At 46.3% G+C, this 25,577-nt stretch overlaps 1 protein-coding gene across 1 annotated transcript in view; it reads left to right on the top strand.

The window, feature by feature from the left end:
* Positions 1–5,852: 5,852 nt before the first annotated feature.
* Positions 5,853–25,577, top strand: part of TNFRSF11A (TNF receptor superfamily member 11a) — a 93,915-nt gene continuing 74,190 nt past the window's right edge. The window contains exon 1 of the mRNA XM_083188054.1: positions 5,853–6,378. Coding sequence (XP_083044180.1) covers positions 6,316–6,378 — 63 coding nt within the window. The 5' untranslated portion in view covers positions 5,853–6,315. The remainder of the gene's footprint in view (positions 6,379–25,577) is intronic.

Below are 25,577 nucleotides of genomic sequence, written 5' to 3'. Positions count from 1 at the left end.
AGTTAAACAGGGTTGCCTACTTTTGGGCTGGGCAGCCAGTTCTTTGAGGCAGGGGGGCAGGGCTACAGCGATATGACACAGTTTGGGGGCATGGCCAGTGTGAACTTGTCCTCGTAACCACACACCCCCTGCCGTGCAATGATGCGAACGTGTCATTTGGTCCCACTGACCCCCGCCGAAGATAGGGATGCAGAAGACAGGTCGAAATCCGGGAGGCTTGCCCCCCTAGCGCCAAAAAGGAGTCGCTAGGCCACTAGGCGGCTAATAGCGATATTCGTTGGAGGAGCTGCAGGATGTAAACAAACACATCCCGCGGCTTTCTTCTCAGTTCGTGGGTGTCGTGTTGTTTGTTTTATTTATTTTGCCAAGACCGTGGATGCCTTCATGGAAAGAAGGACGTGATCTACTCCGGAGGACCCCATAAGTATGGTTTCCTTCCACAGGTACCCTAACTGGATTTCTTCTGGACCAGCAGAGGGACGGAAACCTACCTACGTGTAAGTAGCTGTAAGAGTGGACACAACCCAATAGTTTCTTTCTATTATTACACATTTATCAGCCCGATGGCCACTGCCCAGGGCCACCGTGGACAGCCCCAGGCTGTGGCATTCCCCTAGTGGCTGGTTGAGCCTGGTGCTGGTTCACAAAATATGGGGGACCCCTAGTCGTTTTGTCCCCTGTATTTTAGGAACTAGGACCAGCCATTGAGCCTGGTGCTGGTTTTAAAAAATACATATATTTCAATTGTTCCCTGATTATTTTAAACCAGTACCAGCTCTTTGAGCCTGGGGCTAGTTATGCCCGTCGTATTTGTTTTTAGAGGCCATATATATACAGTATATGGCTGCTAAATACAAATTCGTATAAACCAGAATACAACTGGCTATGCCATCGGTCAAATACGAATTCGTAAAATAGGGCAGCTTAGTAAATCTGCCCTATTTATGAATCATATTTCATTAACAATACGGCCATAGCCAGTAGTATTCATTCGTATTAAGAAAATTTGTAATTGGATTAATAACTAGTTGCACAATCAGGGACAGAGAGTGGTGGTAAATGGCATACAGTCCAGCTGGGATAAGGTCCAAAGTGGAGTTCTGCAAGGTTCAATATTGGGACCCAACTTGTTTAATATATTCTTTAATGATATAGGAAATTACGTAGTGAGTAAAATTGCAATATTTGCGGACAACACGAAATTGAGCAAGAAAATTAACTCCGGAGAGGATGTGGATACACTACAAAGTGACTTAATTAAACTGGAAAGGTGAGTGGAAAGGTGGAACCTGCAATTTAATGTTGATACATGTAAAGTAATTCATTATGGGAACAAAAATGAACGAGCTACTCATAGGCTAAATCAGGGTTGCCGACCCTCCCGGAATTCCCGGGTCTCAGAGGAGGGGGCGGAGCTAAAATGGCACAATCGTGTCATTTTAGCCCCGCCCCTCCATGGAGATCAGTAATTTCTCCTATTTCCCGTCATGGGGGCGGGGCTTAATGACGGTACAGTCAAGCCCCGCCCCCCGATCGGGTAAGGAAAGTCTCCTCTCCGGGCTTCTCCCGGAGAGGAGCATTTAAAAGTCCGCAACCCTGGGCTAAATTGAGTTATTATAGGGAATTCTGCTGTAGAGAAGGACTTTGGGGTCATCATAGATGAATAATTGGGTAATAGCGCTCACTGCTCAAGTGCAGCAGCAAAAGCAAACAGGACACTGACATGCATTAAAAGGGGTATGGATTCAAAGGATGCCAATGTGATAGTACCTCTTTGCAAGGCATTGGTGAGACCACAATTGGAATACTGTGTTCAGTTCTGGGCACCACACCTTAAAAAGTACATAAATTAATTGTAACCAGTACAAAGAAGGTTGAATAAGCTAGTAAAAGGTCTTGAATCACTAGAATACAAACATAGGTTAACCAGGATGAATATGTTTTCACTGGAAAAACAGAGATTGAGAGGTGATATGATTAGTATGTTCTAATACAGGATTGGGAATCATATGGAACTGGGAGATGATATGTTCACTAACAGGCCTATACTCAGGACACTCACACGCGGGCATGTACTGAGGCACGAGGAAAGGAAATTCTGTGCTGAATTAAGAAGAGGATTCTTCACCATTAGAGCAGTAAAATTCTGGAACTCATTGCCAGTGGGGGAGATTACAGCAACTGCTGTTAATGAATTTAAATGAAAACTCGATGGACTAACGTCTTTTTTCAACCTTAATTATTAAGTTACTATATTGTCAATAAGCGTGTTAATATGTACAGTAGAACTTGTAAGAAAGAGGAGGATGGGCGTTTTATTTCTCTGTGATTGCTGCTCTTCTCTTTGGAGGACAAGCATAGTGCTTGTCCTCCAAATTATAAGCTGTCAGTATGTTAAGGGAGAGCAGAAGACCACATCCATAATGGCTCTATGTTCGACCACATGCAGTCTCATATAATCAAATAAGTCAGGGAGATGGCATCCTCTTGGAAGCTGGCATTCTCCTGATATGCAGTCAAGGCAGTCCCAGTGTGATAGGTATAGTGCTTTACAGGATAGATAAATATACAGTACTGGATGTTGTAATCCTGGAGGGTAGTTGTTGTCCTAAATGGTTCCTCTGCCAAATTCAGAGGTGGTTTTCAGTGTCTGATAAAACTGCCTCAAAAGCAAACAATCCCCCTGCAAAACTTTGTATGTCTTTTGTGTAATGTTAGTGGGTATACAGTCATTAGGTCGACACAACAAATGTCGACATGCTTAGGTTGACAACTGAAATAGGTAGACATGCCTAAGGTCGACATGGATGGAAGGTCCACACAAGCATTAGGTCAACAATGGCCAGGTCGACAGCCAAAAGGTCGACATTGGGTTTTCACTTTTTTTTTTAACCGATATGGGACGAGGAGAACGAATAAAATAGTTTGCTGAGCGTAGTGAGACACCATGCCTGAAGCATGGCGAGCTATGCGTGCTATGCAAGGGGCAACGATACCGTGTCCATGTCCACCATGCCGACATGTTAACATATGTTTTTTTTTTTATTTAATTTCTAACCTATACAGATGTTTCTTGAGATGCAGAGTGCTGCTCAGGGCTGTGACTATTCGCAGTCAGTAATCGCTCCATTAGGAATTATGGGGCAGATTTATTAAGCTCAGCGAAGTGATAAAGTGTCTGTTTTTTTTTAAATATATTTTATTGAAGAACTGCAAAATACATACAGTGAAAGAAATAATAGGACATTGTAACACTGATGTGAAATGAACTTCATGAATAAAAGTTCTGTAAATAGAAGAACTTGGAATTGTTGTTTCTTTTAGCATTATTCAGTAATCCAGTTGTTTAGAACACATCCAATACAAATCACACAAGACATAACATTGGTTTTGTCAGGAGAAGATAAAGAGCATGGGGCGACTGATCAAAAAGGGGGTATGTTGAATTGGAGAAACATAAGATTATACCAGGATGTCAATTGAACAGCTTTTCTAAGTTGGTTTTTGGTGGGAGAGGGTAGTGACCGAACATATGGGTAACCATACTGCAAAGAATTTCTTTGCTTTTGTCTCTTTATTGAGGGACATCTCCAGCCAGTCCATTTGGATGAGAAGTGTCTGGTTTTTATCACTGGACAATCAGTTCCTAACTGTGAAGTTACAGGCTTGGTTTGAAAAATGACAGGTAGGAGCTGATTGACTGTTGATAAAAACTAGACACTTTGGGGGAAATTTACTAAGGCAAATCCGCCTAAAAATTCATATTTGCAGAGTAAAATACAATTTTTTTTAGGCGTATTCGTATTTTTGGCATTTAATATGCCAAAAAATACACATATTCGTATTTATGGCACATTTTTTTTATTTTTTTTTATTTATTCAATATGTACGGCACATTTGTATTTGTATTTGCAAATACGAATGTATACGCCATTGGGAAATAAGAATAGGAATCAACATTCAAAATAATGGGGATTCCTAATTCACTAAGCGGCCATATTGAAATACGTCCGCTAATTATCGGCAAACTGTCGATAATTGCCGGCCAAATACGCCAGGAAAATAGACCTCAATTTCCTGGTGTATTTGGCTTTAGAGGCTTCAGTATAAAAAAGAAAAAAGAAAAATTTATAAATAAATTAAAAAAACTTGCGTGGGGTCCACCCCACGGCCGTAACCAGCACCAGGCTCACAGAGCCGGGGCTGGTTCTAAAAAATCAGGGAACAATTGACATAGGGCTCCGCTGACTTTTTAAAACCAGCCCCAGGCTCCAGGGCTGGGTCTGGTTCCCAAAATACGGGGGACAAAATGAATAGAGGTCCCCCGTATTTTAAGAACCAGGCCCAACCAGTCAGCAGGATAATGCCACAGCCGGGGGCATAATGCCTCAGCATTCATCCCTACCGACCATTCAGCCTGGGCAGGGGTCCTGGGGGAGTGGGGACCCCCCCAACAAAGGGTTCCCCCCTCCAGAACTTACCTGCACAGGCTGAAGCCTGGTGCTGTCCCCGGTACCCATGGGCGTTGGGTACCAGGCTGATTAAAGTGTAAAAAAATAGAATGAAAAACTATTGTCTAATACTGTGGAACTATGAGTCCCAGCAAGCCTCCCCCACATGCTGGGACTTGGAGAACCACAAGTCCCAGCATGCGGGGCATTAAAGGGCCCGCTGGAACTTGTAGTTCCACAGTAATAGAAATAGTTAAAAAAGCACACTGACACACATGAAAAATAAAACTTTAATACATCCAAAGCCCACACATACTGATACTTACCTTTCTTGAGCCCGTAGGCAGCCCTGGGTCCGGTGATCCTGGTGGCAATTATTAGGTGCATCAGTCTGTATTGCTATGGACTTTAACATTTTTCTCTCGTTCGACCCCCCTAGGGTTACCAACTCATCCCTCTAATTCGGGACACATATTAATTACACAGGTTCTGTGGCTGGCTTTCACCTGGTCTTAAACTGCCACACCTCAAGATTCCATTTCACCTGGTTTTAAACTGATACAGAACCTGTGTAATTAATGTGTCCCGAGTTAAAGGGATGAGTTTGAGTTGGTAACCCTAACCCCCCCCCCCCCCCACACACACACACACACACCTCTACAGCATGTGGTGCGCTGACAGCAGGCTCAGCATGAGCATCTCACTGTAGTTGTGTGCTGCTGCTACTGCTGATGGGGGGGGGGGGGGGGTAACACACACACCCCCTCGACTTTAGAACCCCCTCTAAACTTTTTATGGGTGTGTACTAATCATGGGAGCTGACCACACCTCCCATGATTAAGCCACCCCCCAACATTTTACCAGGGCCCGGCATACCTCTCGGCTGCCCTGCATGTATGTACTACATGTAACTTGCAGGGACAATGTTTGTGCCCCTAACTTCTGTAACTTTTAGTACATACAGCCTCTGTGAAACCTCCTACATTAAGCTGTTAAGGTGCCCATACACGGTACAATATTCCTGTGCGTTTTGTACTAGATCACATCGCATGCGATTTGCATGCGATTGGGACCTAGTTCAAAAAGCACGGGCTACACAGACTTTACGTGCTGTGCGATGGGATCCTGTGGGAACACGCAACGCATAGCACCCTCACACCGTGTATGGGCACCTTTAGTACATAGTGGGGAATTATGTTATGAAGCTCCTTCTAAGTAAATAGAATAACAAAGATCATTACGTTTGAAACTGTGTCCAAATTCTAAAGAAAAGTTGTAATTCTGTCTTTTCTCAGAAGTTATAAATCTGTGCTCTCCTTTCTCTTGGCTGGTCACTGTGAGGAGGAGACAGGGGCAGGCACAGCTGGGAACAGAGACTGAGCCAGGATATGTGGGCTCAGCCTCAGCCTCAGAGGGAAGTGGCTGCAGTCAGCACTGGAGGAGAGAGCTCAGAGATATTAACACCTTTTAGCAGAGTGTGAGTGTCCCCTCTGCAGCATCTGTGACACATCTATGTAGTACAGGATCTGCAACACGCCACTCTGACAGAGGATTCAGCAGGACGGGCACCTACTGTACAGTACAGTACAATATCTGAGTTGCAGAGGAAGTGTAGCTATGTCTGTGGATGTACCCAGGGGAGGAATCTGTACAGTCTCTGGAGAGACAGCCATGTAATGGGATACACCAGAACAGCCACAGTTTCTGTGAGAGAAGAGGAAAGCAGGAAATAAAACATAGCAGAGGAATAACCTGCAACTTGGGTCTTATGTACAGAGAAGGAAAGAGCAGCCTATGAAGATTACACTGACGCTGGACCTGTGTGAGCTGAAGGAAGCCCAGGCACAGAGCAGTGCTAGACGGGATGGAGAGCTTTGTATCCAGAGGTTGGATTATGGTCACCTATCTGGCACTTACTATGCAAACTGTAAGTCTCACATTCATGTGTTGCATTCATACAATAACTTGCGGACGAGGCGGAAGTTAGCTTCTTATTCATGTTTCAGCTTACTACTCAGAATCCAGTAAGATCACAGATAGAACATCACTGATTCAGACCTGTTTGCAAGGCTGACATTTTCGCGGATGGACAAAACCATTTTGTATTGCAGGTGGGGCTAAAGGCAGAACTAGCAAGCTGTGGGCCCAAGTGCAAAAATATGCTTCGACCCCCCCATACTCAAAATAGGAACAGTGTGCGCCGAAGGTGGGTGCAATAATTTGGGGCATAGCTTTGAGGGAAAGTGGTGTTGACACATACTGTAGTAGTGTTAGAGTAGTGTCCGTTATTCACTAGTAGGGCCACTAGTACACATTGCACCAGGTAGAGGACCTCATACTCCTTTCAGATTGCATTTATAATCTGGTTTATTGCAGGGTCGTTGTGAAAGCACCAAACTGAATAACCAGGGTTGACCAACCCAGCATTTTAACTTGGGTTAAACCCGGGTCGCCCTGTGTATAATGGGCAGCATTATAGTGCGAAAGGTCGGACCCGGTATCAAAATACTGGGTCCGACCAGGCATAGCGATTTGAAAGACACACTGCACAGGATAACGCACACACTAATGCCCATTACACATTGTCATACACTGTATTGCCAATTACCCATGGTCACACACTGCAGTACCCATTACACATTATGCCGCACACTGTAGCGCCCATTACATATTTTTGCACACTGCAATGCCCACTACCACACACTGTAAAGCCCATTACACCTTGCCGCACACCGTAATGCCCATTACACATTCCTGCACACCCTAATGCCCATTACACATTATGCCACACACCGTAAGAGGGGAGGAGAGAGTGCACGACGGCCCTCATACCATCGCTGACAGACACTTGAAATATGGCACATACTAGTGAGTTATTTGGAGCTCGCTTTCCAGCAGCCAATCGCTAACTATGAGCTCTGATAGACTGGAGGGAAGAAGCCATAATTCAAATGTCTGTCGGAGCTGGTTTGAGCCCTTCAGCAGCCAAGGAGCTGAGCGCACACCGCTCAGAGCCATGGCGATGGGCGTTGAGTGGCCATCTCTCCATCCCCATCCCCATCACCCCTGCATCTATCACTCCCTCCACCTCTCCACCCCATCACCCCTGCATCTCTCACTCCCTCCACTTCTCCGTCCCCATCACCTCTCTGTCACCACTGAACCTCTCCGTCCCCCTAACAGCGATCTCCCTGTCCACCCACATATGACCATAATGCCTCTACCCTTAACCTACTACCCATGTCTTCCCACATGTACCCCTTACTCCTCTACTCCCAACATACCCTACTCCCCCATCTCCTACAAACACCCCATATAATGCTACCAATAACATTCTGCACATCAGTTTCTATCCCCAACATACACCCCATAACCCTCTATTCTGATCACCCTATAGTCCTCTACTCCCATTTACACCCTAGTCCCCCTGTTTGTCCCACATACGCTCTATAACCCTCTGCTCCCATAACACATACAACTTTCACTGACTGTCCCCAACATACACATCCCATAACTCTCCCCCCCCCCCCCCCAACATCCCACATGACGGGGGGGAGGGACTGTTCACATGGGGGACTGCTTTTTGGCAGCTGCGCATGCACATACTGTAGTTATTTCTGCGCTTGTGCAGCTGCTGTGTGCAAGCGGCCACAGCGCTTGCACACAGAAGTCCGAGCATGAGGCAGTGGGCCGATGGATTCGCCCATGGCAATGTGTTCATTATGGAACTGTGGGGCTAATTCAGCTTGGACTGCTAAAGAGTGAATATAGAGTGATTATTGAATGACTTTGCATGCGTTCCGTACAAGTGCAATTGGTAAAAGAAAATACGTATGGATCCTAAACGCAATCTCCTCACAGTTGACTGCCAGGAAGCTGGCACTCAGGGGTGCTAATCTCATGTTTTCTGGGAGTGGATGGAAAAACGCAGGCGTGACAAGAGGTTTTTGAGGAGGGTCTGTGATCAGCGATGACCACTTCCAGCCTGTCTCAGTCGCAGCTTAGTGAAAGGGTCAGAACTATTTACTATTGCACAAACTGCAAAAATCTTTTGATGGTTCAGGAATTGCATAAGGATTTTCAAGTCAATACGGGCCCCCCATCCGGCATGGACAAATGGACTCCATGGCACTGAAGGTTTAATTCCTGTGCTTTTTATACGACAATGGGCACGCAACATGTTTAAAATCGGCTTTGTCAACTTATACATATTGATGTATTCACAGTTCTAGGAGCTGAAACTAGGATTCCTGGTACCTGGGGCAAGGTAGCAATTTGGTACTGCCCCCCCCCCCCCCCCCTCCAAACAAAAACAAAACAAAAATATATACACTGTAATATACATTAAAATATGAATTGAGTGCTGTGATACCCATTAGAAGATACAGTCTTCAGAGCTGCATAGTCCAAGTAGAATTTTGTAATTTACACATATTAGGACATGCCATTTCTTATTTGACATATCATTTCCAAGTGTTAAATATAATTTTTCTTAATTTCCACAGAATGGAGACCAATTCAGTGACTATATAATACATAGTCACTGAAATGGTCTCCATTCTGTGGGTGAAGATATTTATAACTTATATAAATTAATTAGGTTACAGGTGCCATGACACGCACCTTGCTAGTCTTTGACCTTTCTGCCTTGAGGGTTGAACTGGGTACTGGGTTCATTGCGGCAGCCACAGCCAGCATATGTGACAGTCCACTGTCGCATGTGTTCTCCCTGCCACACTGCAGCTCCTGCCTCATTACCCTCCTCCCTTCTCTTGGCACCACTGGTGTCATCTTCTAAGTTCTGGGACTGATTCTTCTCTATGAGAATGTTTGTTTCTATTGTAGCTGGGATGTTGCCCTTAGCAACCAATCAGAATTAGCTGTGCATGTCTTTAGCACCTTCTAGAAGATAATACATAGAATCTGATTGATATGGGCAACATCCCATCTTCGATATAAACTTCCATTTAGTAAATTTACCCCACCGTATCTGCAGTTGAGGAGGGAAAAGAAGAGGATCCCAGCAGGGGCTCCACAAGTAAAGCCCCCCATCCAGTACGCAGACATATCTGAAGCTACAAATCTCTTCAGATTTCCCTTGAACTCTCCCAGTTATCTGGTCTGACCCTGGGCTAATTTTTCACTCTATTCACTTCAGATACTGATCTGATCAGTCCTATTAAAATTCCCAGCTTCTGATCAGACTGATCTCTGGTGCAGCACCAAAGATTTTTTTGTCAGATGGATCTGAGACTCAGCCGCACATCTGATCTGAGGGAGCTCAGATTTGGCCTTTTTTCTTCAGATCGGTCTGTCAGAATCTGAAGAAAACAGGCCAAATCTGACTGGATAGGGGCCTTAAATTAACCCTCTCCCCCTACCCCCCTTAATCCTAACCCTCTCTGCAAGTGCCTAAATCTAACCCCTGTACCCCACCACCTAAACTTAACTCCCCTGCCTGCGGCCTAACCATAACCCTCCCTAAACCTGACCTTAGCCTCTACCCCCTCCCTGGAGCCTAAACCTATCCCCCCTTGCCTGGCAGCTTGCTAGCAATCCTTGCTTACTTAATGAGCGGGTTTCCGGCTTTCGGTATTCCAGCATCCGTATCCTGATCTTTCCTAAATTACATCGGCATCCTGACCGCAGGAATGCTTACTGCATCTCATCCATACCTCCCAGCTTTCACAACTTTGGTGGAATACTCTTGATTTTAGAGGTTAATCCTGATGATTATTGTAGATGTTGGATGGCCCTAGGAAACTGATTTTTTTTTTTTTGCACTCTTGGCAATGACTGCCTTAGTCATACCCTATATCTATACTCTTTACCGGATTGTTTCTGCTTCATATATTGGTAGAATTCTACAATGCATCCACACTACTACAGGCAATGACCCCTTCTTCACATGCTTTTCTTTGTAGCCTGTGCCTGCTCTATTCCAGCCACAGTAAAACCTAGAGGGTTGGACTCAAACTCTGCTCTTCTCCATGAAGTAAAACCTTAGTTCCTTAATGGACTGTGGTTCCCATGTGCTGGCTGGACAGAAGCACTATGGCCCTTATTCTGATCGGTGCGGCCCGATCAGAATATGCGGCCGCAACCGTGCAGGCGAATCCCCGCCTTCCATACGGATCGCCACCTGCCGTCCGTACGCGGATATGTGGCGATCCGCATGAAATTGGACGGGGATACGCCTCCTCCGTCTTGGGAGCTGCCCCTGCATTCGATGGTCGCCGAACATCGAATGCAGGGCCGCACGCTCCACCAGGTCCCGCAACACAAGACCACACGGACACTTGTCCGTGTGAAATCATGTATGGGGGCGGGCAGCTGACATCCGGCGATGTCAGATGCCCGCCCCGTACCCACGCGTCACGGCCTCATTACCATGCATACGCCCCGCGTTTGCATGGGAACGCCCATGAAACGGGGGGCGTATGCATAGGGTAATGAGGCTAAGTAGCCCCTCACGCCCCTCTACGCCCCCTGTGCGGCGTATAAAGAATCCATGCGGCGAAATCGCCTGCACATGCGCAGAGTGACCTCTGCACATGCGCAGACGATAAACATCGGCGGCCCGTACGCAAGCGGGAATATCCGCACCGATCAGAATAAGGGCGATGTTTGAACACCTTACTTACCATCACCAGCATGGCATGGCCACTCCTTATAGTAAAGCAGGAGTGGCCAAACCAATCATTGAGATTTACCACACTTTCCCAATCCCCTAGCTGGTGCACAGCTGTAGTCATTACTAACTGTCACATTTTCAAACCTGCTGCATTCATTCCTACTATAGATCCACAGGTTGCTTGAAAAACATGCACTGTTGGTAGATCTTGAGGACAGGTTTGGCCACTGCTGCAGTAAAGCTTCAAGGGTGGTCAGACACTGTACTAATGGTGTATTGCATAGAACAGGGAGCTCAGAGACACATCCCTTGAAGATAGAGAATGGAGAACCCCTTTTTTCTGCACTGACTAAGGGTGCATTGCACAGAAGAGGGTGCTTGGACACTCATTCATTGAAGATAGAGAATGGAGAAACCCTTTTTCTACACTGTACAGAACATGGTGCTAAAAAACACATTAGTTGAAGATAGAGAATAGAGGACTCCTTTTTTTTTTCTACACTATACTAAGGTTGCGTTGCACAGAACAGGGCTCTTGGACAAAGATTTATTGAAGACTAATTAAAGCCTGTCAAAATGAGGACTTCTGCAATGTACTTCCACTTTGAGCTGTGTCAGTTTTTACTTTCACTTTGAGCTGTGACAGTTTTTAGCCAACAAACTCTCCACCTCACTTCCTCCATATCCAACAAGTTTTAAACAGATCAGTGTCCCTACAAAAATGGCTTTCCTTTCTGTTATGACATCTTTTAGCACACAAAAGAGTAATTTGGTCAGTCGAGCTCTCATAGAGGTGAGGAGTAGTTAGCCTTATATATAGATAGAGAATAGAGAACCACCACAAGGTGTAAAAGAAACTTATGAAGACACGCCTTCCTTTTACGGTATACTTATATGTAAAAGACACATGCTTTACAGGAAAGCTAAGACAATGGAAACTCCCTACATCCAATAGTTGCACTGTAAAGTAAAGGGATTTAGCAATTTATGTTTCACATTTCACATGTTTAAAGATGTACAGTGGCCCTTATTCAGATCTGATCGCAGTACAAATTGGTTGTCAAAATGGGCAAAACCATACTGCACTGCAGGTGGGGCAGATGTGCAGAGAGAATTCAATTCGGGTGGGGTGTGTTGAAACTGAAATCTAAATTGCAGTGTAAAAATAATGCAGCCAGTATTTACCCTGCACAGAAACAAAACAGAAACAGATTTTTATATATATAACTTTGTATCTTCCCCCAAGTTATTCAAAGAATTATAAGTTAAGATACTTTTTGTTCCTCTTCTGTTTAAGTGATGCTGATAAATGACTTTGAAAGCATGAAAAGTACAGATCCCCTTTGAAAGAATGGCAACTTTCATCAAGTTTGAGGTGGCATGTGGTAGCCCAATATATCCGCACAAAGCAGTACCAAATGGCAATAAATAGAAATATAGAGAGTGCTAGGGAATAGAATGATTCTATAATATACCGGCCTGTATCAAAGTTAATGACAATCAAATTTAATAAAAACATCTTGATGTGATTTTTAAACTATGCCAAGCAGAGTAGTAACTTTCATTTAAACTAGAATTATTGTCCGTCATAAGCGAGGTATTGTTAGTAGGCTGAGGCTAATTAGCTGTCCATCACCTCCATGAAGTGTAAGATTACGCTTAGCTGTCTTTATTGATGCAAAAGTGATCAATTGAAGCAATAAACTATGGCAATAGCCAATGAACATGTAGCATTGGGACATGACGATTACAATAACATGCACACCGAGGATAACAATACAGAATCAGCTGGTATTAACATACATCTGCAGATAAATAAGTGGGATGAACAACAGGCAGGACTGGCAATATCTCACCTCACTCCACAGTAGGGATATAGTTAATAGCTATTGCCCGAAGGCGCTATTAGGGCAAATAAGTCTAAGTGATATAGAGTGCAGCGAAACATCCAGAAATACCATTTTCAGTGCATTTAACTAAATTGGAGCTAGGCAAATATATGTCGTAATATTTCCAGGAAATAGACAATACCAAAACAATACCGTCCGTCCCATTGCTGAAACCTCCCCCCCCCCCCCCCAATAGAACAAACAAGAAAAAACAACAGAAGTTATTATCCTTATTAAACTAAACCCCTCTAAACTATCAAAGCAAAACCACCCTGTAACCCCCCACCCTGTATGACCTAATCCCAACCTAGGTATACCTGGATCCCATCAACCTTCCCCCCCCCCCCCCCAACTAACTATACTAACTATCTATTACTAACCCCCCCCCCCCCCCCCTTTATAAAGGAGATGCAACGAATAACTAGTATGGGCATAAGTATCGGCATATTTAAGCTAGGTTTGGACCAACCTTCCCCAATCAAACATAAGCAAATCGGTCTATTCTTTTCAGCATTCAGAAAAAAAAATGACAGGAGATATAAAGAAAGAACGGGTAATGCAACCTGCTGGAATATCGGACAGAAGTCCGTTGATTTACCACTTCTTTTTACATTAGTAATGTAGAGTCCAATTTTGTGTCTGGTAACCGTACCAGTAAGGTCAAGCCCGCTCTATACTCCTATTGAGTTGTGGCTGAAGCTGTAGAGGTTGGTTTGAATTAGACTCTCTGCACCTGGTGCTTCCCTATCTGGAGTCTCCAGGTAGCCTTATCTGAAATCTCAAGATGAAGAACCCACCGCAGATATATGTCAGTGCTGGCTGGTATGTTGTGCAGGATGGGGGTATTTAGAGCATTTACCTGTTCTCCACCTCAGTGTATGTCAGCGGCTTCCTCAGAGGTCATAACCTCTGAGGAATCCGCTGTCATACACTGAGGTGGAGTGGTGTGTTCCATACTTATGGGGAAACTGTGTTTTATATACTCAGGCCAAATAAGAGGGTTTTATGTGAGCCTCCTCCCCTACCCCCCCTCTCTTCCCATGTGGAGTGCCATTTTCAACTCATAGGGGGGTATTCAATCCCCGCCGCTATTTATGGCGTTCCCATCAGCTATGAAGCAGCAGCTCATCAGAAAGGATCCGACTTTCAAAGCAGCCGTGCCCGTTCTGCCGAAAACATCGGTGGATTGTCGAGATCACAGCCAGATCTCGACAGTCCACGACCATTTTTGCAGACACGCCCCCTTTTTGCCGATCGGCAGGTGGGCATTGAATCCTGTCTGCCGATATACTGGCGAGCAGAACAAAACGGGCCAGGGTCCCAGATATCGGAAGTGCCCATAATGTCTTAACTGTCTGGTCTCCAAATTGGGTTGGTGGTCCAGGATGAAATCAAATTGTTTATGGTCAGTTTAATAGGCAAATGCAGTGCTGGTGGCTACCAAATCTGTGGACAAACAATACTTTCCCTCACCACATAACTGTCCTAAAAAGGACATACAGTATAAACATAGTGTACAAATGCTGGGTAGACACGAGACATGAAAACTATAGCATGTTGTCCATGATTTCCCTTGATCTCCCAGGAACTCCCGGAAGAATGATATATTGTGTATAAACTGTACATTGCAAAAGATATCGTCAGTGGCAACATCCAATTGTAAAGCTATTGTTGACAATGTCCTCAGATTAAGCTGCTTGTACAGAGGTACAACCTGCGGTAGTACGCATCCCTAGTGATATAGGAGGTTATTCACCAGATCACTGAGCTGCTATCGCCACCCACCCAGAGTAAAATCTTGCACTGTAAAAGCCTGCGAATTGCACTGCAAGGCTTGCAAATTATATTTCAGCCCTGCAATTACCAGCAAATCTATACGAAATTCGCTCACGATCAAATGATTGTTCCAGTGTGTGCACTCTGTGCATAGCCCAAGACTTACTCGTTTGGTGTGATAGAAACAGGCACATCATGGACAGAGCTGACGTTACTCGGCATCCCTTACAAACGCCTGGGTACGATTGCGTTTTTCCTGACACTCCCAGATAATGGTCGGCTACCACCCACAAACACCAGCTTCCTGTCAATCTACACAAAGTTTTTCAATAAGAAAATGTTATCATATGGGTGCTATTTTTTTTTTTAAAAGTTTGGTATCCTCTGCCTTTACCCTTGTAAAAGTATAGTTTGCTATTCAAATTACCCATGCATCCTGCAACCTCTACACTTGGTGGTTAAGGATAAAGAGTTGGTTTTAGTTAAGAGTTTTCTGGGTTTCCTCTATGAAATCGCTAGCCCAAAATAGCCTGAAATTTTCTGGGCTGAGCTGTGCTGCAAGAGCGGGCTAAACCGGAATTTTCTCAACATGCCACTGATGAGCAGGCGTGCGCCAGTGGTACCTCCAGGAGTGCACCACCGGTGAACCACCATTTGGCAGCACCAGCGTCCCCCCTCTCTTGTTACTCATGCCCTCTACCTTCTCCCAGAGAGGAGCCTAAAAATGTAGATAGGTTTAATGCAGATGCATACGGTATAACTGAAAGTGCAAATGAGGTAATATGTGTGCAGAGGCAGATTGTATAACAGTGCACATGAGAATATACTGTATAAGTGTTCAGATTCATACCAGATATGTAATGTATTTGATAACAACACGTACCATGTACAACTGTACACTACATTTAACTAATCTCAGAACAATTCTTCTTACTAATAAAGGGCGGCTGTGTTTAAGCAGAAAATCCTGAACATTTTTCGTGAAAGTTTTTTTTTTTTTTCAAGGGAACAAATGGCAGTTACAGTATGAGTGGGTGTGTGCGTCTGCTGAATGCATAATCCTTAGGAAAACATACTGTAGATTGTTGTATCTGGGAAACAATCAAGTAAGCGAGGCAGATGTTTTTTCCTGACTGTGGAACACGTTTTCCTGTTTCATTCTCACCTATGACCTTAATTCTGCGTCTGTACGGGTGGAGTACATCACTCTAACACTAATGAGCCCATGAGGTGTGTTACAGAATACCAGTGAAAATATTAGGTATGATATGGTCAATTGTGCTACAAAACTATGCCACTTGGCACCAGAGACAGCACTATTTGTATTCAGCATCTGCCATATGGGCGTTACAGGTGAATTTTCTTTTCCGAAAACGTATTTACTTGCCAGTTTCATAAAGGGCACTAACCTAGCTCACTTATTCCAGAAATGCAACATTGTTGTCATAAGGTTTTTATCAACTGCTGTCAAATCCAGGGATATGGTACATTAGGTAGACAATAAATAGGTTGACTGCAAAAGGTAGACATTCACAAGGTCGACATTGGATAAAATGTTGAGACACGCAGAATGTCGACATGTGAAAAATTGGACATGAGTTTTCACTTTTTTGGGCTTTGATTGGACCCACATTGAATGTACAGCATACCCGCACATTGCTCACTTCACACGCCACGCTTCAGGCCTTTCCTAATTGTACTCCAAATGGTGGATGGTAAAATATGAATTTGCTTTTTAAAATATTAATAAAATCATGAAAAACTCATGTCCACCTTTTCACGTGTCGACCACTGCCACATCGGCCTGTGTCTTCAGCAATTTAACTAAGACACATCCCCTCGCATGCCGCCGCTATAGGAGAAATCATTCAATGGTCGCCAACATTCTAATGATTTATCTTACCATCGCAAATAACAGTCAGTCTAGATTGACTGTTATTTGTGGGCGCTGGGATGAAGACAGGGCGGGCGGCTGACATCATGTCATCGGCCCTCCCTTGTACCCATGGGAATGCCAAGCGTTTTCATGGGGACACTCATTAAACGCTGGGCGTTCCCATGGCCCTGCACGGCCACTGCCCCATCCGCCACATCCCTCCCTCCCACCACGTACAGCCTAGAGAGTGATTAACTTGCCATAGCTGTGGTTTGCACATGCGCAAAGGCCGCATTCGGATCACTACGAGTGATTCAGAATTGGCCCCTTAGGCCCATTGTCTATAGCAGCCTGTCATCCTCAAACTGTATTTGTGCAGAGTGCTAGATTAATGACAGCAGTAGATTGGTTGCTATGAGCGGGATGCAGTTTAAATCCCGGCGGTCGGGATCCCGGCGTTCAGAATCCCGACGCTGGAATCCCGCCCGCCGAAATCCCGACACTTTCTCCCTCCGTGGGTGTCCACGACACCCCTGGAGGGAGAATAAATTAGTGTGCCGAGCGTAGCGAGGCACCGGGCCCGCTGCGTGGCGAGCGCAGCGAGCCTGCAAGGGGGGGCGATCCACGTCCCCCCCTTGTTTCGGCGGTCGGGATTCCGGCTTCGGGAATTTGAACGCCGGGATCCCGACCGCCGGGATTTCATACTGAATCCCTATGAGCAACTTCTCCACTTTATCTTTTTTAAAGCTTTGATACATCTCCCCTACGGTCAGATAGCTATCAGTAATTATTACCATGATAGAAACAAATGAGAAAGACGCTCAGATTTTAGTTTCATTCCTTTTTGTCTTTCTTGACTTTTGATCATGTGAAGTGTGAAATTCTTTCTTCCTCATATTGTTCTATTTTAAAGAAATGCTGAAGTGACTTAAAGGGGGAAATTTACCAATATGAAAAACCTAGTTTTTCGTATTGGTTGTTTCCCTACGACTGCATACGACTGTTTAAGTCGTATGCAAAGTCGTGTTCCGGAGGGGGATTTACAAAGCAGTCAGATACGACTGCTTTGTAACCCTCCGATGGTGTAATGATTCGTATTAGCGGCCGTATATACGGCCGCTAATACGAATTATTTCTAGCAGTCTGCACGGATCAAGTCAGATCCGTGCAGGCTGCAAGGTGTAAAAAAAAATAGAAAAATAAATAAATTAAAAAAAAAAACGGCGTGGGGTCCCCCCCACAGCCATAACCAGCACCAGGCTGAAGGAGCCGGGGCCGGTAATTAAAAACCAGGGAACCCGACAAATAGGGGTTCCCCGATTTTTAACAACCAGCCCCAGGCTCCAGGTCCGGGGCTGGTTCCCAAAATACGGGGGACAAAATGAGTAGGGGTCCCCCGTATTTTAAGAACCAGCCCCAGGCACAACCAGCCGGCAGGGTAATGCCACAGCCGGGGGACACTTATAATATAAGGTCCCGCGGCCAAAACATTCTCCCTACCGACCAGTCAGCCTGGCCAGGGGCCCTGGGGGAGTGGGGACCCCCCCAATGAAGGGGTCCCCCCCCTCCAGGACTTACCTGACCAGGCTGAAGCCTGGTGCTGTCCTCGATGCCCCTGGGCGGTGGGCATCGAGCTGATAAATGTTGTAAAAAATAGATAAACCATTGTTTTTTACTGTGGCACTACAAGTGCCAGCAAGCCTCCCCAGCAAGCTGGGACTTGGAGAACCACAAGTCCCAGCCTGCTGGGCATTAAAGGGCCCGCTGGCACTTGTAGTTCTACAGTTAAAAAAATAGTGCACAAAACACACTGACACACTTTTAAAATAAAACTTTATTACACACAAAGCCCACACATACTAATACTTACCTATCTTCTCTCCGTAGGTAGCCCTGATGTCCTGTGTCGGCGTCTTCTGGTCCTGTGTCGTCTTCTTCCTCCATGTCGACGTCGCTGTCGGCGATGGTGTCCCCGTCCGGATCCGAAGAAATCCATTTGGGAAGCTGTGGAAGGAAACCATACTCACCTGTCCCAGCGCGACGTAGTCCAGGTAAGGGTCTTTGCAAAAAAATAAACCGAAAACCCCGAAACCAAACCGGACACGACGGAGACGCACGGTGTGTTTGTTTACATCGTGCGGCTCCGCCTCCCGAATGCCGCTATTGGCCGCTAGGCCGCAAGGCGGCCAATAGCGGCATTCGGGAGGCGGAGCCGCACGATGTAAACAAACACACCGTGCGTCTCCGTCGTGTCCGGTTTGGTTTCGGGGTTTTCGGTTTATTTTTTTGCAAAGACCCTTACCTGGACTACGTCGCGCTGGGACAGGTGAGTATGGTTTCCTTCCACAGCTTCCCAAATGGATTTCTTCGGATCCGGACGGGGACACCATCGCCGACAGCGACGTCGACATGGAGGAAGAAGACGACACAGGACCAGAAGACGCCGACACAGGACATCAGGGCTACCTACGGAGAGAAGATAGGTAAGTATTAGTATGTGTGGGCTTTGTGTGTAATAAAGTTTTATTTTAAAAGTGTGTCAGTGTGTTTTGTGCACTATTTTTTTAACTGTAGAACTACAAGTGCCAGCGGGCCCTTTAATGCCCAGCAGGCTGGGACTTGTGGTTCTCCAAGTCCCAGCTTGCTGGGGAGGCTTGCTGGCACTTGTAGTGCCACAGTAAAAAACAATGGTTTATCTATTTTTTACAACATTTATCAGCTCGATGCCCACCGCCCAGGGGCATCGAGGACAGCACCAGGCTTCAGCCTGGTCAGGTAAGTCCTGGAGGGGGGGGACCCCTTCATTGGGGGGGTCCCCACTCCCCCAGGGCCCCTGGCCAGGCTGACTGGTCGGTAGGGAGAATGTTTTGGCCGCGGGACCTTATATTATAAGTGTCCCCCGGCTGTGACATTACCCTGCCGGCTGGTTGTGCCTGGGGCTGGTTCTTAAAATACGGGGGACCCCTACTCATTTTGTCCCCCGTATTTTGGGAACCAGCCCCGGACCTGGAGCCTGGGGCTGGTTGTTAAAAATCGGGGAACCCCTATTTGTCGGGTTCCCTGGTTTTTAATTACCGGCCCCGGCTCCTTCAGCCTGGTGCTGGTTATGGCTGTGGGGGGGACCCCACGCCGTTTTTTTTTTTAATTTATTTATTTTTTCTATTTTTTTACACTGCAGCCTGCACGGATCTGACTGATCCGTGCAGGCTAAAACGCAAATAGAACAGGAAAATGGTGTTCTATTTTCCTGTCGTATTTGCGTGGGTGTTTCACACCACTAAGCAGCCGTATTGTCAGTACGGCTGCTTAGTAAATCAGAAACCACCATTCTTTTGAATGGTGATTTCTGTCGTATCCTATCGATGGTGTAGGGCATTCGTATTTGTAACTACAAATACGAATGTTCCATCTTTAGGAATACGAATTGTTGTATTTTTGGGATTGTAAATCCCGAAAATACAAATTCGTAAAAAAAAGGTGTATTTCTCCCTACGAATACACCTTTTTTCTACGAATCCATTTTGGTAAATGTCCCATGTCTGTTGTTTGGTTTTAACACAAAATGGAAATATAAATAGTCTGAAGTATATGGAAAAGAATTTCCATATGAACGTTGCCGTCATTATTTGGCCTTGCTGTACTGTACCTTTCCGACATTTGTAGAGGCCAGTGGTGCAGGATAAGAAATGGTTTAGGATCTTATTCAGGTCCACTCGCAATGGCGTGTTAGTTCGCACAGGGCCAATGTTATCTCAATGCGCATGCGCATTTCTGTGCATGTGCTAGGCGCATGCGGCCTTTCCGGATGCACGCACCCAACCTTGTTTTATGGGCATTCCCATGTTATCGCTGGGCGTTCCCATGGTGATCAGCCAGTAACGTGGGCGTGGGGGGCTGGCAGCGAGTATCACCAGATGGCAGCTGTCCACCCTCTTTCCTCAGAATGTACACGCACATCTAAGGTTGCTCTTAGGGTGGCCTATCCCGGGATCGGCGGGATCCCGGGATTTGTCCTAAAAAACACCGGGATTTGAATCCCGGGATTGGACCTTCCAATCCCGGGATTCCGGGTTTAGCAGCACATGTGCATATCTAATGCTGGGCAGCATCTGAGAAAGCGCTCAGACGCTGCCCAGGAGATCCTGATCCCCGGCCTGCAGTCTGGACTCGGAGCGGGTATGGGCAGCGCAGCGTGACCTCTGACCGTCTGCGCAGACTGCACTGCCCATATCCTCTTCAGAGTGACTGCGACCGCGCACCTTTAAAACATGTCTGCAGCACCGGCGGCTCTGCTGCTGCCACCGCCGATGCCGCCCGCCCATAGGATGCCTGCCCTGCTCCCGCTCCCTTCACCCGCGGATGTCTGCCCCTGCTCCCACTCCCTTCACCCGCAGATGTCTGCCCTGCTCCCGGCCACCCACCCAGGCATGTAAGTAAATTAATGTGCAGGACGGCCGGAGGGGGGTTGTCAGGGCCTTCTTACTGCCTGTAAAATTGAGAGATGTCAATCCCGGGAATCCCGGGATTGAGCATTTTTCAATCCCGATTCCCGGGATTGCAAAAATGCTCCAGGATTGGCATCCCTAGTTGCTCTGAGCAACCTTAGATATGCATGCACGTTCCACATCATTTGTTAGTACTAACAGTACTTTCCACATTTGCCCAGTGGCGTACAGTAGCTTTATCTCCACAGCCCCCGCGGTGGCGGGGAGGTGCAGAGAACATGTGGGCTCTTGCTGCTATAATGAAAACGGACACTTAGCTTCCCCCATACTGCAGACAGTTTTCTGGGGAGGGAGGGCCCCGAGGGGAGGGAGGGGGGCGCAGAAAAATCTGCGGTGGGGGGGTGGGTGGGGGACTGGGGGGGCAAGAATTAGGTAGTTACGCCACTGCATTTGCCATACATTTGGGACAATCTATTACAGGATAACAGAACCTTTTTGGATTCAGTACTGTTTAAAAGTGGTAATGGTTTATTTTTATCAATTAAAAATTCAATGTGAATGACGAGAAGAGAAATCTAATTTTAAAACAATATTCCTGTTTTAAAGGCAAAGGGTGCTTACACCAAATATTGATTTAAAATATATTTCTCTTCTGTTTATTCACTTTGCATTTCGTTAATTGATATAAATCAGGGGTTCTCAAACTCGGTCCTCAGGACCCCACACAGTTCACATTTTCCAGGTCACCCGGCAGATGTACAGGTGCACTCATTACCTACTGACATGTTTTAAAAGAGCCGCAGGTGGAGCTAATTACTTCACTTGCAATTCTGTGAGGAGACCTGCAAAACATGCACTGTGTGAGGTCCTGAGGACAGGGTTATATCACAATAAATGAACAAATATTACTTCTATTTTACAATTTGCAGCATTTATTTCACACCTGCCTAAAACTTTCGAACCTAGGGCCTTATTCAGCATGGGTCGCTAAAGAGAGACTTTGCAAAATATCACAATTACCGAACGACTGCGCATACGTACCGCACCCATTGTGTGGGGAAATAGCAACAGAAAATGCACATGGATAAGAAAGACAATGGAGCCACAGTTTGACTGACAGGAAGTCAATGGTTTGGGGGTAGAAACCTGATGTTTTCTGGGTGTGTCTGAAAAAATGCAGGTGTACCCAGACATTTGTGACAAGAGTCTGTGATTTCATCGATGACTTCTTCCCCCCGACACAGTCGCAGATATGTGGAAGTCTCAGATCTGCTCACTATTGCACAGGTGGCAAAAACTGTTTGATGGTCCAGGAATTGTGTATTGGATTTGCAAATGGATCATGATTAGCGATCATTGGTAATCTCTCGCAATTTAGCAAGGGGCGTTTTCTATTTGGGCGGCAACCTTCTCTTTGCAGTCCACTGTGAATGCTCACATTAGTGATCCATGCTGAATTAGATTCCTAATCAGAAATGTTTATCAGCAATTAATTTGGCGCAGCTGAAAAACACGGTGCAGAGTGATATCTACAGAGGTTATAGTGTCAGATTTTCTTGCCACACAACAACAGTGGCAATGAGGGTACGGGCTTTACCAGTAATGCAGTGCTGATATAGGATGTACCATACAAAAATAAGTCCAGCCCAACCCAGCATATTGGCAGGTAGACCTCTCGGAGGTAGCACCCGTGGGAAGTCTTTATGTTCTGCTAGTGCTCGGAGATTACATCCCCAAGCACTGGCTGCGGGCTGCCTCTATGCTTTTAAACATGAACTTGGTCGGATGACTGAGGTTACACTGTTCACACTGCAGGTTATCTGTATCCATTCCAGGTCTGATACTGGTATCGTAACTTTTTCGTAAACCCGGTAATAAGATGGGTTATTTTGGCAGTGGAAACAAGCAATATGTCTCCACTTAAATAATTGGGTGCACATCCACCTCCTTCCCTGTATTTTGCTCATTCTCCTGATCCATTGTATTTCCTGCACTGCCACTTCACATTACAAAAGAAAACTACTGTACCGAGGTTCAGTTACATGATTTTTTTTTTTTTTTTTTTTAATTCAGTCTTTATTTGTTTTTATTCTTTTTTTTTCATATACATACATAGATAGTTAAACAAGGAATAGGAAAATTACAGAACCAAGAAAAAAAAAAAAAAAAAAAAAAAAAGTAACAGACGTAAGAAACGCTATGTCACACGCATCCGCGACGGAGCGCGGCGGGTACAGTACTCACCCGTCCGCGCCCGCCGCCAGCTAGCGTGTGCAGGCTGCACTCTGAGGCGGGCAGGTGGGGGCATCGCTGGGTAGAGGCGGCAGCGACGGAGCATCAGGTAGCAGCGTCCTTGACGATTGCGGCGCCGGGAGGCCGGCGGCGCCATCTTGAGTAAGGGCAGGTAGCGGATTGGGCCAGAGTAGAGAGTTCCTCCTCATCCTGCACGGACAGCCAATGGCAGCCACTCCCTGGGGATATAGTGGAGCTGCCCAGGCTGATCCGTGTCAGTGCAATGAGTCTTCTGAGTCGTTCACATCTCCGAGCTGACTCCTGGATCCTGGTTCTCTCTCCTGACTCTGGTGCCTTGCTCCCTGCACCTTATCCAAGGAAGGTTTTCTCCTGACACCAATGCTGCAAGCGCTATCTAGTGCTGGCTCCTGCTTGTTCCAGGATTCCCTTTCTTCATCATCCATCCATTCCATCCTCTTCCAGTCTTCCGGATCCATTTCTTCCATCATCAAATCAACCTCTTCCTGCATCTTCTTCTATGTACTCTGGCTCACCTAAAGACTGGTTCCAGAATTACCACTGGCAGTATATTGTGCTGGACTTATTGATTTATTCTTTTGCCACTTAAAGAAGTATTTAAGTGAACTTATTATTTATGAAACCAGTTATTAAACCTGCACGTTTCAATCCTACTCGCCCTGGTCCGTCTCCAGCTTCTGTGCACCACACGACTCCATCCAGCCCTTCTGCCGTGACAGTTTGCACTGACCCGATGGAATCGGGTGAAGCACAGGCTTCCATGACGGATGTTCTTCAAGGCATCATGGCTCGCCTGGAACAAGTAGAAACCACCCAGCGTCAAGTGGCTCACTTCCTCCAGTCCTTGTCACCACCTCAGGCGGCTCCCTCAGCTTCGGCCGCACCCACTGCTGGAGTCTCTGCCCCTCCTGCTCCTGCGAGTCCATCTGTTCCTCACCATCTACAGCTGTCGACACCCAGTAAATATGACGGGTCTCCGAGAGGATGTCGAGGATTCCTAAATCAATGTGACATGCATTTTACCCTCCAGCCTTCCAATTTCCCTTCGCCCAAAACCCGGGTGGCCTACATCGTATCCCTACTGGCTGGTCCAGCCCTGGAGTGGGTGTCCCCCCTCTGGGAGCGTGCGGACCCTCTTCTCAATAATTATGAAGAGTTTGTGGCCTCCTTCCGTCGTATATTCGACGAGCCCGGCAGAGTGTCCTCTGCAGCCACGGAGATCCTGAGGATTCGTCAAGGCAGTCGCCCAGTGGGACAATATGTCGTACAGTTCCAAACCCTGGCGTCCGAACTTCGATGGAACGAAGAGGCTCTCGTATCTGCCTTCTGGAACGGTCTGGCTGGGCGCATCAAAGACGAGTTAGCAACTCGCGATCCTCCTTCCACCCTGGCAGAACTCATCTCCCTATGTACCAAAGTCGACCTGCGACTCCAAGAACGCCAACTTGAGAGAAATCGTTCTGATCGCCTTCATCCTCGTTTCTCTCCCAATGTTGCTCCGGGCCCCAAGGCAATTCCTTCGCCTGCTGCACCAGCTGATGAACCCATGCAAATCAATCGTTCCCGCCTGTCCCTCGAGGAGAAGTTCCGAAGACGGCGAGAGAATTTGTGTATGTACTGTGGCTCATCTGCTCACCTATTGGCTGCCTGCCCACTGCGGCCGGGAAACGACCGCTCCTAATCCCCCTGAGGGAGGTCCGATTAGGAGTATTGTTTTCATCTCCCTCTTCTACTGACTCTATTATTCCAGTGAATCTTGTGTGTCCCCAAGGCGAGAGAAGACTTCAGGCCTTATTGGATTCTGGAGCAGCGGGGAACTTCCTTTCTTCTTCTTTTGTCAACCAGCATGCCCTGCCTGTGCAACCTCTGGATCATTCGCTGGTCCTCACGGCTGTGGATGGGAGTCGAATTCGGAGTGGACAAATCACTCATCAAACCATTCCGCTGAAGTTGCTCATCGGAGCCTTACATCAAGAGACCATTCAATTCTTCATTCTTCCACAATCTTCTCATCAAATGGTCCTGGGTCTTCCCTGGCTCTCCAAACATAATCCACAAATTGATTGGACCACTATGGAGATCAAGGCCTGGGGAACAGTCTGCCAGTCTACTTGCATTCCTCAGATCCTTCCGGTCTACCAGACCCATCCACAATGTGAGAATAACTGCTCTTCATCTTCTTCAGCTCCACCCTTGTCTATACCCGTACCGTATCGTCCATTTACAGATGTCTTC

This window comes from Crinia signifera, chromosome 5 (assembly GCF_055691185.1).
Source record: "Crinia signifera chromosome 5, ASM5569118v1, whole genome shotgun sequence".
NCBI classification, from domain to species: domain Eukaryota; kingdom Metazoa; phylum Chordata; class Amphibia; order Anura; family Myobatrachidae; genus Crinia; species Crinia signifera.
Note: the sequence above shows the minus strand (reverse complement) of the source record. Positions and strands in the feature narration are given on the sequence as shown.